At 40.2% G+C, this 13,530-nt stretch overlaps 1 protein-coding gene across 4 annotated transcripts in view; it reads left to right on the plus strand.

The window, feature by feature from the left end:
• The window catches only part of LOC126416212 (anoctamin-1-like), a 253,460-nt gene that overhangs the window by 210,891 nt on the left and 29,039 nt on the right, over positions 1 to 13,530 (plus strand). For all 4 annotated transcript variants that reach the window (XM_050083803.1, XM_050083804.1, XM_050083805.1 and 1 more), the window contains one exon: positions 2,893 to 3,125. In XM_050083803.1, the coding sequence (XP_049939760.1) occupies positions 2,893 to 3,125 (233 nt within the window). The remainder of the gene's footprint in view (positions 1 to 2,892; positions 3,126 to 13,530) is intronic.

A 13,530-nucleotide genomic window follows, 5' to 3' on the forward strand; every position in this document is an offset into this window, starting at 1 on the left:
ATTTCTTTATAAAGGAGACTTAATAGAACCACTTCACTTAAATTCTCACAACAATCACTTAAAAGATATCCTTTATCGAACTTAATATACCCTGATACAGACTGGCAAAGACCAGAAACCTACAAAAACCAACCCACAGGTTTACATTTTCTTGATAGATATTGAAATCTGCTCAGTCCTTGCATTGTAACATTTTAAATTTAAGAGTTATGACTGATCCTGGAAACACCCATTCTGCAAGTAACTGAACTTTTCAAAATAGTGTCTGTATTATTTTTTTAGACTGTTGATAAAGAAGTTAAGTTTTTTTATGTAAAATTACCCTTGTTTTCATTTTTATATTTAGTGGCCAAACTTGTTATACTGTAAATCATTAACAATTAGTCAATAAATGTGAATAGAAACTAAAAATTGGAATAATCTGTTTTCATTTCTTACAAAAAAAATAATAAATAAATAAATAAATAGTAATAATAAAGGTGCTGAGCATCAAACCCAAACACTACTGGGTCAAAATCAAATTGAAATCCAGCAGATTGACACCAGAGCATTATACAGGGTGAACATTAATAAAACTGACAAACTGCATGGACAGATTCCTAACTGGAAATGGATGAAAAAAGTTCCTATGAACACGTGTCCGGAAATGGACTGTATGCACGCAGTGACAACAAATCGTCCTGGAACACAGTGCAGAGTTGCACAACATCCACGTCACAATATTCATTCAAAGTGGCGTCCGTGGGATGCAGATCATGCATTCAAACTTTGTATCATGGATTGCCGTACTCTTGGAGGCATTGTGGAATAATATCTGGTCCAAGTATATGGTCATCACGAATCCCTGCCCACAAATTGATACTGATGAAACACCTCAACCATTTCCCTAGGTTTGTCTATAGCCCACAGATGACGATTATGCGCTGGCCGGAGTGGCCGTGTGGTTCTAGGCGCTACAGTATGGAGCCGAGCGACCGCTACGGTCGCAGGTTCGAATCCTGCCTCGGGCATGGATGTGTGTGATGTCCTTAGGTTAGTTAGGTTTAATTAGTTCTAAGTTCTAGGTGACTGATGACCTCGGAAGTTAAGTCGCATAGTGCTCGGAGCCATTTTGACGATTATGCAGATTGATGATGCCAATCCTGGTGAATGTTGCTTCATCAGTAAAGCAGACTGATGACAGAAATCTCATTATTGTGACTGTCTGGTGCAAAAACCATTGACAAAATCCTTCCTGTAAAGGGAAATTCACTGTTCTTGTACTCATTGCAGTAATAGGGATAGTAGCAGTTGTCATGTGTGATACACATAACGGTACTTTAGCTTACACCATGTTGGCAGACCACATGCCTGGAGTTTGTCTAGAGTTTATCTCAATATCCTGTAGAATCCGGTCCTACAAATCTGGTGTATACACAGTCTGCCACCTCCCTGCATGTACGTCTGTCTGAAAGGATCCATAATATCACAAATGCCCATAAAGGGTGTGAAATGTCTTGTGATGTGGTTGGTGTCTGTGGGGGGTATGCTGTGTCAGTCACAGGGGCTGCAACACAAAAGGAACACAAGGCACGTGGTCAGAGGAACTTTCATTTGTCAGCACCATCTGCTGTGGTAACAGTGCATTTTTGGACACATGTTCATAGGACCTTTTTTCTACCATTTCCAGTCAGGAATGCGTCCCTGTAGTTTGTCAGTTTTATTGTTGTTCAGCCTGTATTGCTGTAAAAGATAGAGATTGGGGGGGGGGGGGGGGGGGCTCAGTCAAACAGCATCAAATGTGTTCACAAGGAATCATACCACTCAGAGACAAGTGCTACTTGAGTGCTTTGAGATTCAATTGTATACCATGAGTAAATCTAATGATTGTCTCTGACTAGATGCTTGTAATCATATGTCTATACGAATTACCTTATTTTAAATTGGTCTAAACTTGTAAATACTTTGACATGTCCTATATCCTTGTAAAAAGAGATCTACGGATGAATAAAGCTGCTGCTACCAATCGTCTACTACTACTACTACTACTACTCCAAAATTTTAGTCCAGATCTAAGCAAAATGTTAAGTTCAACAACTCGTGCCGGGTGCAGCAGCTGTTGTGTTAAAAGTGTGAAGAGGTGGATTTTCAACTATGTAACATTGTGAAGAAAAATCTGGGTTTGATAACTGGCAAATTCGGAAAAGTTTATTGCATGCTGTCTTCTAGTACAACAGAGCAAAAATTAATTGTCTTATTTGCCTTTTATGAGTTAGAATGAAGATAGTAATTGAAAGTTCGAATAACTATTGTAATTCGCTACAGTGCTGAGCCACAGCCTGGACCTTCCCTCATTCATCCTCCGACAGCATCCATAGATTGTCTGGAGATGGCGGCTAAATAAATAAAAAGATTTTGACAGTAATTTTCCTCTATCATTTGAATTTAGCGGAATGATGCTGACGGTTGACCCTCTTAGTCACATGATTTCATTTATATCTATGAAAACAGTTTTGCCTGTAACTGTTGATCATAAACATTCCTGTCATACCAATGTGCAAAATCTTTAACATCTTCCATGAATGGCTTAAACATAATATAACATGTGCAGTGTTACCTTTAAAAGGGTTTTATGACTCACTTCTTCAAAATGTGAGTTATTTGTGCTCCAGCAAGTACTTTGAAGACCAATATTGTAATTGCTGTTATAGAATTATCATTCTCACTACTGTATTACATATCATCCAGTTACTTAATTTCATTTTCTTCTGCTCAAGTAATGTGTGTGTGTGTGTGTGTGTGTGTGTGTGTGTGTGTGTGTGTGTGTGTGTGTGTGTTATGCAGACACTGAATTTTATTAGTACTGTAAATGTGTGCCGGATATAGAAATGATATTCGTTGTTGGTATCACAGCAACACTGTTCCTGGAACTGTGGAAACGGTACTCAGCTAGCATAGTACATCGCTGGGGGCTTACTGGTTTTGATCTCCAGGCTGAGCATCCCCGTCCAGAATATCTGGCACGTCTTTCTCATGTGAAGCGCAACAAAGTGAATGTCGTTACTGGACTGGAGGAACCCTATGTGCCATTCTGGAAAGTGAGAGTCCCTGCAACCATTCTGAGCTTCTCAGTTGTTTTGCTTCTGGTAAGTTTCAAAATGTTTTCATGATATGTAAACTATGTTTAATTAAATTTTGATTGCATTAGGATTAGTACATTGTTTAACATTGAAACTTGATGACTTTTCCTTCTTTTACTAATGTTAGTGGTAAACTGGTGATCCTGATTACCTGATATAATAGGTGATATTTTTTTAAGATTTCTCCTTGTCATCAAGATTTAATTTATTTTTCATGGTTTTTGTAATCACTCAAGATGGATAATGGGATTTCTCCTTTGTCATGGTCATGGCTGTTTACATTCCACATTCTTATCAATTCAAAGCTGATACTATATATCTAATCACCTCATCATTGATAGATGGTTAAATGTTATCATTATTATTTTTTGTATATTCTCTTTATTTGACAGAGTCTATTATACACAATTCATGTTCTCACAAAAAACATTAAAATGAATATATTGTCATTGTATGAGGAGAGATTCTGATTTGTAATCGTATTGAAGTTCTCTGTGTGTTTCATGTGTGATAAACTATGATGATAGCTTTCACAGTAAAATGAAATTGAATTATTTTGTTCTGCAGATGTTGTGTAGGCACTGCTACAACCCTGTGTAATTGACAGTGTATAGGAAGAAAATTGAGAGATGCATAATAATAATGGGTTGATGAAGTAAGGCGAGTTATTTATTGTCAAGTTCATGTTAACACCCCCACCCCCTCCCCCCATTCACCTTCCACCCTGTAACCATGAATTGTATAATGATCTTATTGCGACTTACAAACTCCATCTGCTCAGGGTTTCCAGTGGCGAGATACTGTCATCATTCCAGTCCTTAAACTAAGCAAAACCCCATTGTCTACTAACAGCTACCAACTAATTAGCCTCACCAACGTACTCTGCAAACTGCTTGAAAAGACGATTGCCCATGCTGGGTTCTTGAATTGAGGTGCCTTCTAACCTGCTACCAATGTGATTTCCAGGAGAGATGATGCACCACCAATCATCTGGTTAGGATGGAAACAGCAGTCCTATAGCTTTTTTTCTAAATGCGAACATCTCACTGCTGTCCTTTCTTACCTACATTTGTGGCCCACCCCAGCTTTGCACGCATATCGTTAAATATCTACAGCCAGACCATTTGTTTATATTATATAGTGATATACAGGGTGTCCCAGCTATCTTGTTCACCCAAAATATCTCTGGAACAATAACAGCTATTGGAAAACGACTTTCACCGGTATCAATGTAGGGCTGGGGCCCATGAATGTGCATATTTGTAAACATTCTAAACCGAAAGCATATGTGTTTTTTAACACAAACTTGTGTTTTTTTAAATGGACCTCCTATATTTTTTCTTCAGCAATCCATAGCATGACAAAGCACATACACAATGGCGTTGATTGCATCGCAATATTCCCATTACATCCCGAGATATTGAGACGTGAAGTTGATGCTTGAAACACCCGACATGCGCTGCTAGCGCACGTCCTGAGGCTCAAGCGTGAACCCCATGCTGCCCGTAGTCGCGATGTGATTGACATGTGTAGTCACACCTCCATACTTATCAAGAGGTCTGAAACAACGGTAAAACTTTTAGTCCACTTGCTCGTTTCACTAAAACCATCAACATGAGTTTTACTATTACAAGTGAATGATTAACTGTCACTTGCGGTAGATCTACAGTAAAGTAAAGTTTTAACGTTGAACGGCATTACCTTTTTAGTAAGGGATTAACGATAAGTGAAGTTAACTTTGTGACTAACGTTGCGGTACACAGATATGTTACAGAACCGCATCGCCCCTAGCCTATGGGATAAATACCTGCTGGAATGTACGACGTTAATGCAGGATGGCAGAAGACCGTATTATTCGTTTCGGACCTCTTGATAAGTATGGAAGTGTGATTACGCATGTCAATCACATCGCGACTACGGGCAGCATGGGGTTCACGCTTGAGCCTCAGGACGTGCGCTAGCAGCGCATGTCGGGTGTTTCAAGTGTCAACTTCGCGTCTTAATATCTCGGGATGTAATTGGAATATTGCGATGCAATCAACGCCATTGTGTATATGCTTTGTCATGCTATGGATTGCTGAAGAAAAAATATAGGAGGTCCATTTGAAAAAACATAAGTTTGTGTTAAAAAACACATATGCTTTCGTTTTAGAATGTTTCCAAATATGTACATTCATGGGCCCCAGCCCTATATTGATACCGGTGAAAGTCATTTTCCAATAGCTGTTATTGTTCCAGAGATATTTTGGGTGGACAAGATAGCTGGGACACCCTGTATACAAACCTCCCTCATGAATCAGACTATCTCCTTGTGAAAACCATATCAAGATCCCTACAGTAGTTTCTGATATTAGCAATAACAAACAGACAGAAAAATGTGGCAAGAAACTTCAGTTTATAATCTGCATGGATGAAGCATATGATACAGCTTGGCATCATTACATCTTTCTTACTCTCTATGACTGAGGCTTTTGTGGCTCTGTACCAATTTTTGTCACTTTTTATCCCACTGATTGTTTCAGTGCAGTACACTGCTCAGCTTCCCACGTGTTAAAAAGAATAGCATCTCTCAGGGCTCCATATTGTGTGTAACATTAACTATTCCTTATCACCATCTGATGATTGGGTATCCCCACCATGTATGTTGAAAGTATTTGCATTTAGTATAGCTCCCAAACTGTAGCCTTGGCTGAATTCCAGCTCCAGGGGTCCATCCAAAGGGTCCTTGCCTGGACCCTGCCCCATTGCTTCAAATTTTCTTCCATAAAAACATGAGTCTAGCACTTCCGTTGTCATACTATAAGTTCTCCTGATCCACAGCTCTACTTGGGTGGCCACTTCTTGGACATTGTTGCAGAATCTCAATGTTTGGGACTCCTCTTTCAGAAAAAGCTGACGTGGCTGTCACATATTTACCAAGTAAAGACTACGCGTGCGTGAAACATTAACGCTCTCTGTTTCCTCACCCACTATTCTTGAGGTGCAGATCACACTTCTCTACTTGCATTTACTGTACCCAGTATATCATGACAGACTAAGAATGGCCACTGGTGCCTTTCGGATTAGGCGCATAGTTAGTCTCTTTGCCAAAATGAGGATTTGACCTCTTCAGTTCTGACAATACTAACTCTTGCTCATTTATATAACCATCATACAATAATGGGTGTCAACTCTCTGACACTTGTCCTCCGGTTCCGGTGGGGTTTACCAGCTGGAATATGCCTCAAGACCTGTACCAGTGCCTGGCCCCATTGAAATGTGCTCCCTGTGTATTCTTGTGCCCTCCTTCTTGATTAGTACCCATATCATGAATTAAGAATGTTGGAAAAAGAAGTAGGTGCATCTGGAAAGACAAAGCTGATTTCCACCCACTGATAGAATGTGCCAACCATGTGATAATAGCAGTACTGCTATTGCTTGTCCGCCAACAGATAGTGTAGTGGCCTAGCTACCAGAGCGCCATCTGTCTCTACCCTTTAGTAGGGAATGCTGACAGCCAGAAGGCCCAGTGTGGTGCAGATGTGCGAAGCAAGCAAGTAGCTATGCCAAGGAGATTCACTCGTGATTCCTACAGCCAGCTGAGTGAGTTTGAAAGGGGGCAAATTGTGGCCTTATGAGTGGCGGGATCGTCCTTTTGGAGAATTGCCACCCAAGTTGGAAGTGCTGCACTAAATGTCCAGAGATGGTAGCAGTGGCCACATGATCGTTCTCACACCTGCAGCCAAGGCTCTAGATGTCCACGTAGCACGGATACTTGCCAGGATGATCATATTGTAAGGGCAGCAGTGGCAGATCATACAGCTACCACAACACAGATAAGAGGCTTGTGAGCCTAGATGTGTCAACACAAATTGCAGTAAACCAGTTATAAGCACTGGGACTAGAGACACACACACCTCTAGCCCATCTCACTCTCATATCACAGCATCAAAGTGCGTGGCTCAGCTGGTGCTGCCAGAAGATCACTTTGAAGATGGAATGGTGCACCACGGCAGTGCCGATGAAAGTAGATTTTGCCTGCATGCAAGTTATGATTGTGGGCATATACAACATAAACCTGCTGTCTCGTAAAATACATTCATCCAAGACACGCTGGCCCCACCCTGGGCCGTATGATCTAGGGTGTGATAACTTACTACTTTCATTCACCTTATGTGTTTCTGGAGAGGACGCTAACCAGCACTAAGTACAGGGCCATTACAAATGATTGAAGCGATTTCATAAATTCACTGTAGCTCCATTCATTGACATATGGTCACGACACACTACAGATACATAGAAAAACTCATAAAGTTTTGTTCGGCTGAAGCTGCACTTCAGGTTTCTGCCGCCAGAGCACTCGAGAGCGCAGTGAGACAAAATGGTGACAGGAGCCGAGAAAGCGTACGTCGTGCTTGAAATGCACTCACTTCAGTCAGTCATAACAGTGCAACGACACTTCAGGATGAAGTTCAACAAAGATCCACCAACTGCTAACTCCATTCAGCGATGGTATGCGCAGTTTAAAGCTTCTGGATGCCTCTGTAAGGGGAAATCAATGGGTCGGCCTGCAGTGAGCGAAGAAACAGTTGAACGCGTGCGGGCAAATTTCACGCGTAGCCCGCAGAAGTCGACGAATAAACCAAGCAGGGAGCTAAATGTACCACAGCCGATGGTTTGGAAAATCTTACGGAAAAGGCTAAAGCAGAAGCCTTACCGTTCACAGTTGCTACAAGCCCTGACACCCGATGACAAAGTCAAACGCTTTGAATTTTCGGTGCGGTTGCAATAGCTCATGGAAGAGGATGCGTTCAGTGTGAAACTTGTTTTCAGTGATGAAGCAACATTTTTTCTTAATGGTGAAGTGAACAGACACAATGTGCGAATCTGGGCGGTAGAGAATCCTCACGCATTCGTGCAGCAAATTCGAAATTCACCAAAAGTTAACGTGTTTTGTGCAATCTCACGGTTTAAAGTTTACGGCCCCTTTTTCTTCTGCGAAAAAAACGTTACAGGACACGTGTATCTGGACATGCTGGAAAATTGGCTCATGCCACAACTGGAGACCGACAGCGCCGACTTCATCTTTCAACAGGATGGTGTTCCACCGCACTTCCCTCATGATTTTCGGCATTTCTTAAACAGGAGATTGGGAAACCGATGGATCGGTCGTGGTGGAGATCATGATCAGCAATTCATGTCATGGCCTCCACGCTCTCCCGACTTAACCCCATGCGATTTCTTTCTGAGGGGTTATGTGAAAGATTCAGTGTTTAAACCTCCTCTACCAAGAAACATGCCAGAACTGCGAGCTCGCATCAACGATGCTTTCGAACTCATTGATGGGGACATGCTGCGCCGAGTGTGGGAGGAACTTGATTATCGGCTTGATGTCTGCCGAATCACTAAAGGGGTACATATCGAACATTTGTGAATGCCTAAAAAAACTTTTTGAGTTTTTGTATGTGTGTGCAAAGCATTGTGAAAATATCTCAAATAATAAAGTTATTGTAGAGCTGTGAAATCGCTTCAATCATTTGTAATAGCCCCGTATGTGCAGAATGTTGTTAGGTCCATTCTTGTGACGCTCTTGCAACAGGATGGTGATGTGTTGTTTCAGCACCCAAACACTGCCCATGAACTCAGCATGCCCTGCAAGATGTGCAGCAACATCCCTGAACAGCATGATCTCCACCAGACTTGACTCCAGTTGAACATGTGTGGGATATGATGGGATGATGAGTGACTTGTGCAATTTGTCAACCAACATCTCTAACAGATCTATGTAAACAGTTCGAGCAGGCATGGCATAATGTATCCCAGGACAGTATTCGCCATTTGTGTGATCAGGTGGATGTCAGAGTCGGCATCTGCATTGCTCCCTGTGGATGCTACACCATGTACTAATATGGGAGTTTCAGCATGGGTCGTTACCTGGTGTCTCAGAATCACTTGTGCTGTTGATCTGTAAATGTAATCATTTCACATACTCCATGTGCACTGTTGCAACAATAAATTTTGAGTGAATTGGAAACCTCTAAAAGAGTGTACTAATTATTTTTCCCCCAAGCTGTGTATTTTAAGTTTCAGTTGCTCCCATGACCATTAGGTGTCTGTTCCTCTCACTTCTTCAGGAGTATCAGGGTGCTACCATCATTTACACTGACAGCTCTAAAATTATGGATAGGATATGGTTTAATATCTCCCATCAGTCAGGAATATCACTTGCTGCTGGCAACATACAGCGTTTTTATGGCAGGGCTGTTAGACATTGAGCCCTACATCTAATTCCTTGACTATGTTTTAATTTTTAGTGACTAAATGAACAGTCTCCAGACTATTGATCAATGTTGCTTTTATCACCCTGTGATAACTGCTATTCACAATTTTCTCTTTGACCTTTGTTGTACTACCTGCTCATTTGTCTTTCTCTGTGTTCCAACTCATGTGAGTATCCAGGAAGATGAACTGGCTGACTGTTCATCTAGAGAAGTGATTCCTCAACCAATATCACTTTTACAATACCAAGTGCAGATTTACAAGTGCAAATAACACTGCTACTCACTCGGAGATGGAATGTTTGGAGGGCTACTGCCACCTTTAATGTACTCTGCACTATCAAAGAGACTATGGCTGCATGATTAATCTCTTTCCATTCCTCCCAAAGAAAGACACTGTTCTGTGTTGCCTCCATAATGATCATACTGGATTAACCCATAGTTTTATCGTTTTATCTTATGTAAAGAGCAGTCCCTATGTGTGGTTTGTGGAGCCTTACACACAGTAGCTCTTACCCTGGTGGAGTGCCCCCTGCTCCTGGAGGGGGCACTCCAGTGAGAACTTCCTCAAAGGCTCATTCCCATAAAGCATATATCTTTCTAACACAAACTTATGTTATCTGGGATTACATGTAAGTTTTCTTTTAATCTCATTCTGTGATTGTGCATATTAGAAAGTTGTAAATAATAGTTTGAAATTAACATGTTTCACAATCATCATTACATCTTCATAGTGTTAGCATAGTCATGTAGAAGTATGAATTATTACTGTGTGGTGCAGAAGGTTTTTTGCATTAATTTCATTCTGTTTATTAATATTAGTAATAAAAGATACTTTTATTGTACATCTGCAAATTGATGGTGAATACATCTGATGTGTTCTCCCAGGTGTCACATGAAGTCTTATTGTTTGGAACTTGGGTCTATGAACTTGCCAGGAAGTCTAAGTGCTTTGCCTTACACAAGCTCCACTGGAAATGAATCCAAGTCCAGTTTGATGTGGTGCAAAGACCAAGGAAAACCATGAGTAATGCAGTTGTCTATCTAGTGCCACTAAACATCATTTAAAGAACTGTGCCTGTCTTCAACCGTTATGGTGTACGAGTGTATGCAAAACTCTAATTTGGGTGCGACGAATTGATATTGTGGTGAACGGCATATTCTGACTGTGAGAATTGGATGTTCCATGCTATGAATGCATCTATATGTCTTACTGAACCAAAGATTTTGTTTTATGGACTCTTTGTGAAGAAAATGGAAAGATCAGATGTGTGAGAGGAGGGGAGAGATTGCATTGTTGAGAGATGCCATTACGGTATATAGTAAATGTTCAAATAGTTTTTTGCACAAAATAAAATCCAATTACTAACAAAGTATTCATGGTGTGTATATCTACATACTGAAATTAATTAATTATCACAGTACAAATATTAAGAGCCATAGATCACTCAGAGGTGAAATTTGTAATGATTGTGCGAACCTGCATTTTCCACGCTCAGAATTTGTTGAGAGATTATCTCCGAATTAATAAACTTCATCTTGCTAAATTGTTGTATCTATCATCCAGACTCATCAAATAACAGTGCACACAGTTACGCCAAATGATCTGTGTAGTGAGTAAACGTTTTAGAGATTTAAAGTGAAGCAGATAATGACCGGGAATTTACATGAGATCACCACTGCAGAATGCATCTCTTGCTCTCCTGTTTTATTTAAAATGAAATATTTATATTTTCCAGGTTTTCAGAAGAGTAAACACAAAAGGAAATAAGGAAGTAAGCTAAACCAATAATTAAAATAAAAGCGCACAAAAGAATATTTATTTATAATAATAAATAAATAAATAATATTTTTAATTAACTAACCTATAAAAATAATATGTTAAACCTTGCCATTGCTCACTGAGTGGTAGCTGGCTGTTGAATGATGGAGAGTGCAGTAGAATTTTCTAGGTTGAGTAATCAACTCTGATTCGATTTGCCAGTTGCAGTCCATGGTAATTTGCAGCAGACAGACAACCAAAGTGCAAAATCCAATTTGACCCAAGGGCAAAGGCTAAGATTTTGGTTAATATGTTGTAGACTGGCATAGCTTTTGGCCAATGAGTAAGACATGGGATCTTCATAATGGTTTCTATTTTCTAAGGCAGTTGTAGTCACCTTGCTAATGAAATTAGATTGCCTAAGAACAGGGGCGACCAAGATTTTTGTTCACTGGCCACACCCAGCCATGAGTGCCAAAGTGGGGGAAGGGGAGAAAACAATGAATGTGCCACATTTAAATGGCATTGCAGTCACACTGCATGCAAGTTGGTTTTTTATTTCACATTTCTCAACAACATAGATCATAGACAAAACAAGTTTTCAGTATTAATTAATTATTTTTGCTGAATACATAACATAATTTTTATCTGGTACAAACTGTTGGCATATGGACACACACAGACAATTTCACAGGGTTTCGCACTCACATTGCCATGTAATCGTGACTTGTTTAGTTTCATAATCAGAAAAAGATCTTTCACACAAATAGTTGATCAAAATACTGTAGCACTTCTGCAAACTCATTATGGGGACTTGGAAAATCTGCCTCAAGAAAGCAATATAGACATTCTGGACAGTTTTAATGTGAAAATCTGTGTCATTGAAATTGGAATTACCTTGCAGGTAAATCAGTTATGTCTGCATATGCATATGGGCGCTTTCAATTGAAATGGCAAACAGTTTCTAAAACAGCTTGAAAAGAGGTGAACACAGACAGTGTCCTCAAAACCTTTATAAAATTATCCTAATTCTTGCAAGGCTGCAATGAATTCTTCAAAGCTCACACTTCCTTTAACATCAGTGAGCTTAGGGAACTGGACAGTCTTTGTCAGAATGTGTCCCTTCTACAACACGATTTTCTTCTTAAATTTCTCCCCATCAAACCAGAAAGAAGTTACCTTGCAATGTTTTATTGTGGGCAGTGTGCAGTGAAGCCCACTTAAAATATGAAGTCTGCAATCTGTTCCAGATTTTCTAATGTTCATTCCAGAACTCCTTTTTTCTTTATAAGCTGAACATTAGCAAGTTTTAAGGGGAGGTTTACTATCTTCAAGTTCAAAAAATCGATTTTTTTTTTAAATTGCATCTTTGGATCCATAAAAGTGTTTGGAATCCACCCCTGAAATGGTTTTTCTGCATACGGAATGGAAATGTTTGTTATTCGCAGTTGAACAAAAAAAATGCATCTGCCTGAAATCGGCGTTTTTCACGCACTAGTTTTTTTCTTTCGGAGGACAAGTTATTGTACTGGTGCTTGGGAGGAAAGACACAAAATTCAAATGAAAGTTTGAACGCTTGTGTTTGGAAGTTAGCACCCAAGCATTTGCATTCTGGTGCGAAGAATGTGGAAATTGTGACTTTCCTGGCAGTGAGCAGCTTGAACGAAGGGTATTCAGCAATTCTGAAGACCAATGACAATGATGGATGTCACCCTGGGACTCTATTCGACGCAGTTCTCCAAGCATTCGGACGACCACCGAATTCAAGCGGCCGAAAACCGCTTGTCACCGGCCGTACGAGCGACTCTGGAGCAGAGCAAGATGGCCCAGATCGAGCAGAATGCCCTCTGTGGGGAAGAGAAAAGACTAGTTTCTGGACCCGGAATAGCAGATTGAACATACATTGCATAATATTGCATTTTTATGCAGTCAAAACTTCAAAAGCGTTTTTCTCGAAATGATGCTTTTGTAATGTGTGGTATGGTAACTTCAAATCTACTGAACAGATTGGCATGATTCTTTTGTTTCCAACGAAGGTAACTAAATTGTCTAGGAGTTGTACCAGTTTTATTCTGATCCATCAACTATAAATATTTTTACTTGGCCGACGAAGTCGAAAAATCGATGAAAAAACCCTGTTTTTTTCCAATGGCTGCCATTTTGTTTTGTATGGTCCAAATAACTTAAGTGAGATACAACTCCTAAAGAATCTTGTATACTTCACTAACGTCAACTCGATTTTGATTTCAGACGAGCCGGCTGACCTGTGGCATACCACGCATGGAGGTCTACATCAAAATTTTGTTTCGTTCCGACGGCACTTCTGCTGTTGCTCTTCGACATTTGTCGTCGAAAAAATTCCAGTTTGTAGAGGAAATATCTATAAACATCT

The sequence above is a fragment of the Schistocerca serialis genome, chromosome 8, assembly GCF_023864345.2.
Source record: "Schistocerca serialis cubense isolate TAMUIC-IGC-003099 chromosome 8, iqSchSeri2.2, whole genome shotgun sequence".
NCBI lineage: Eukaryota > Metazoa > Arthropoda > Insecta > Orthoptera > Acrididae > Schistocerca > Schistocerca serialis.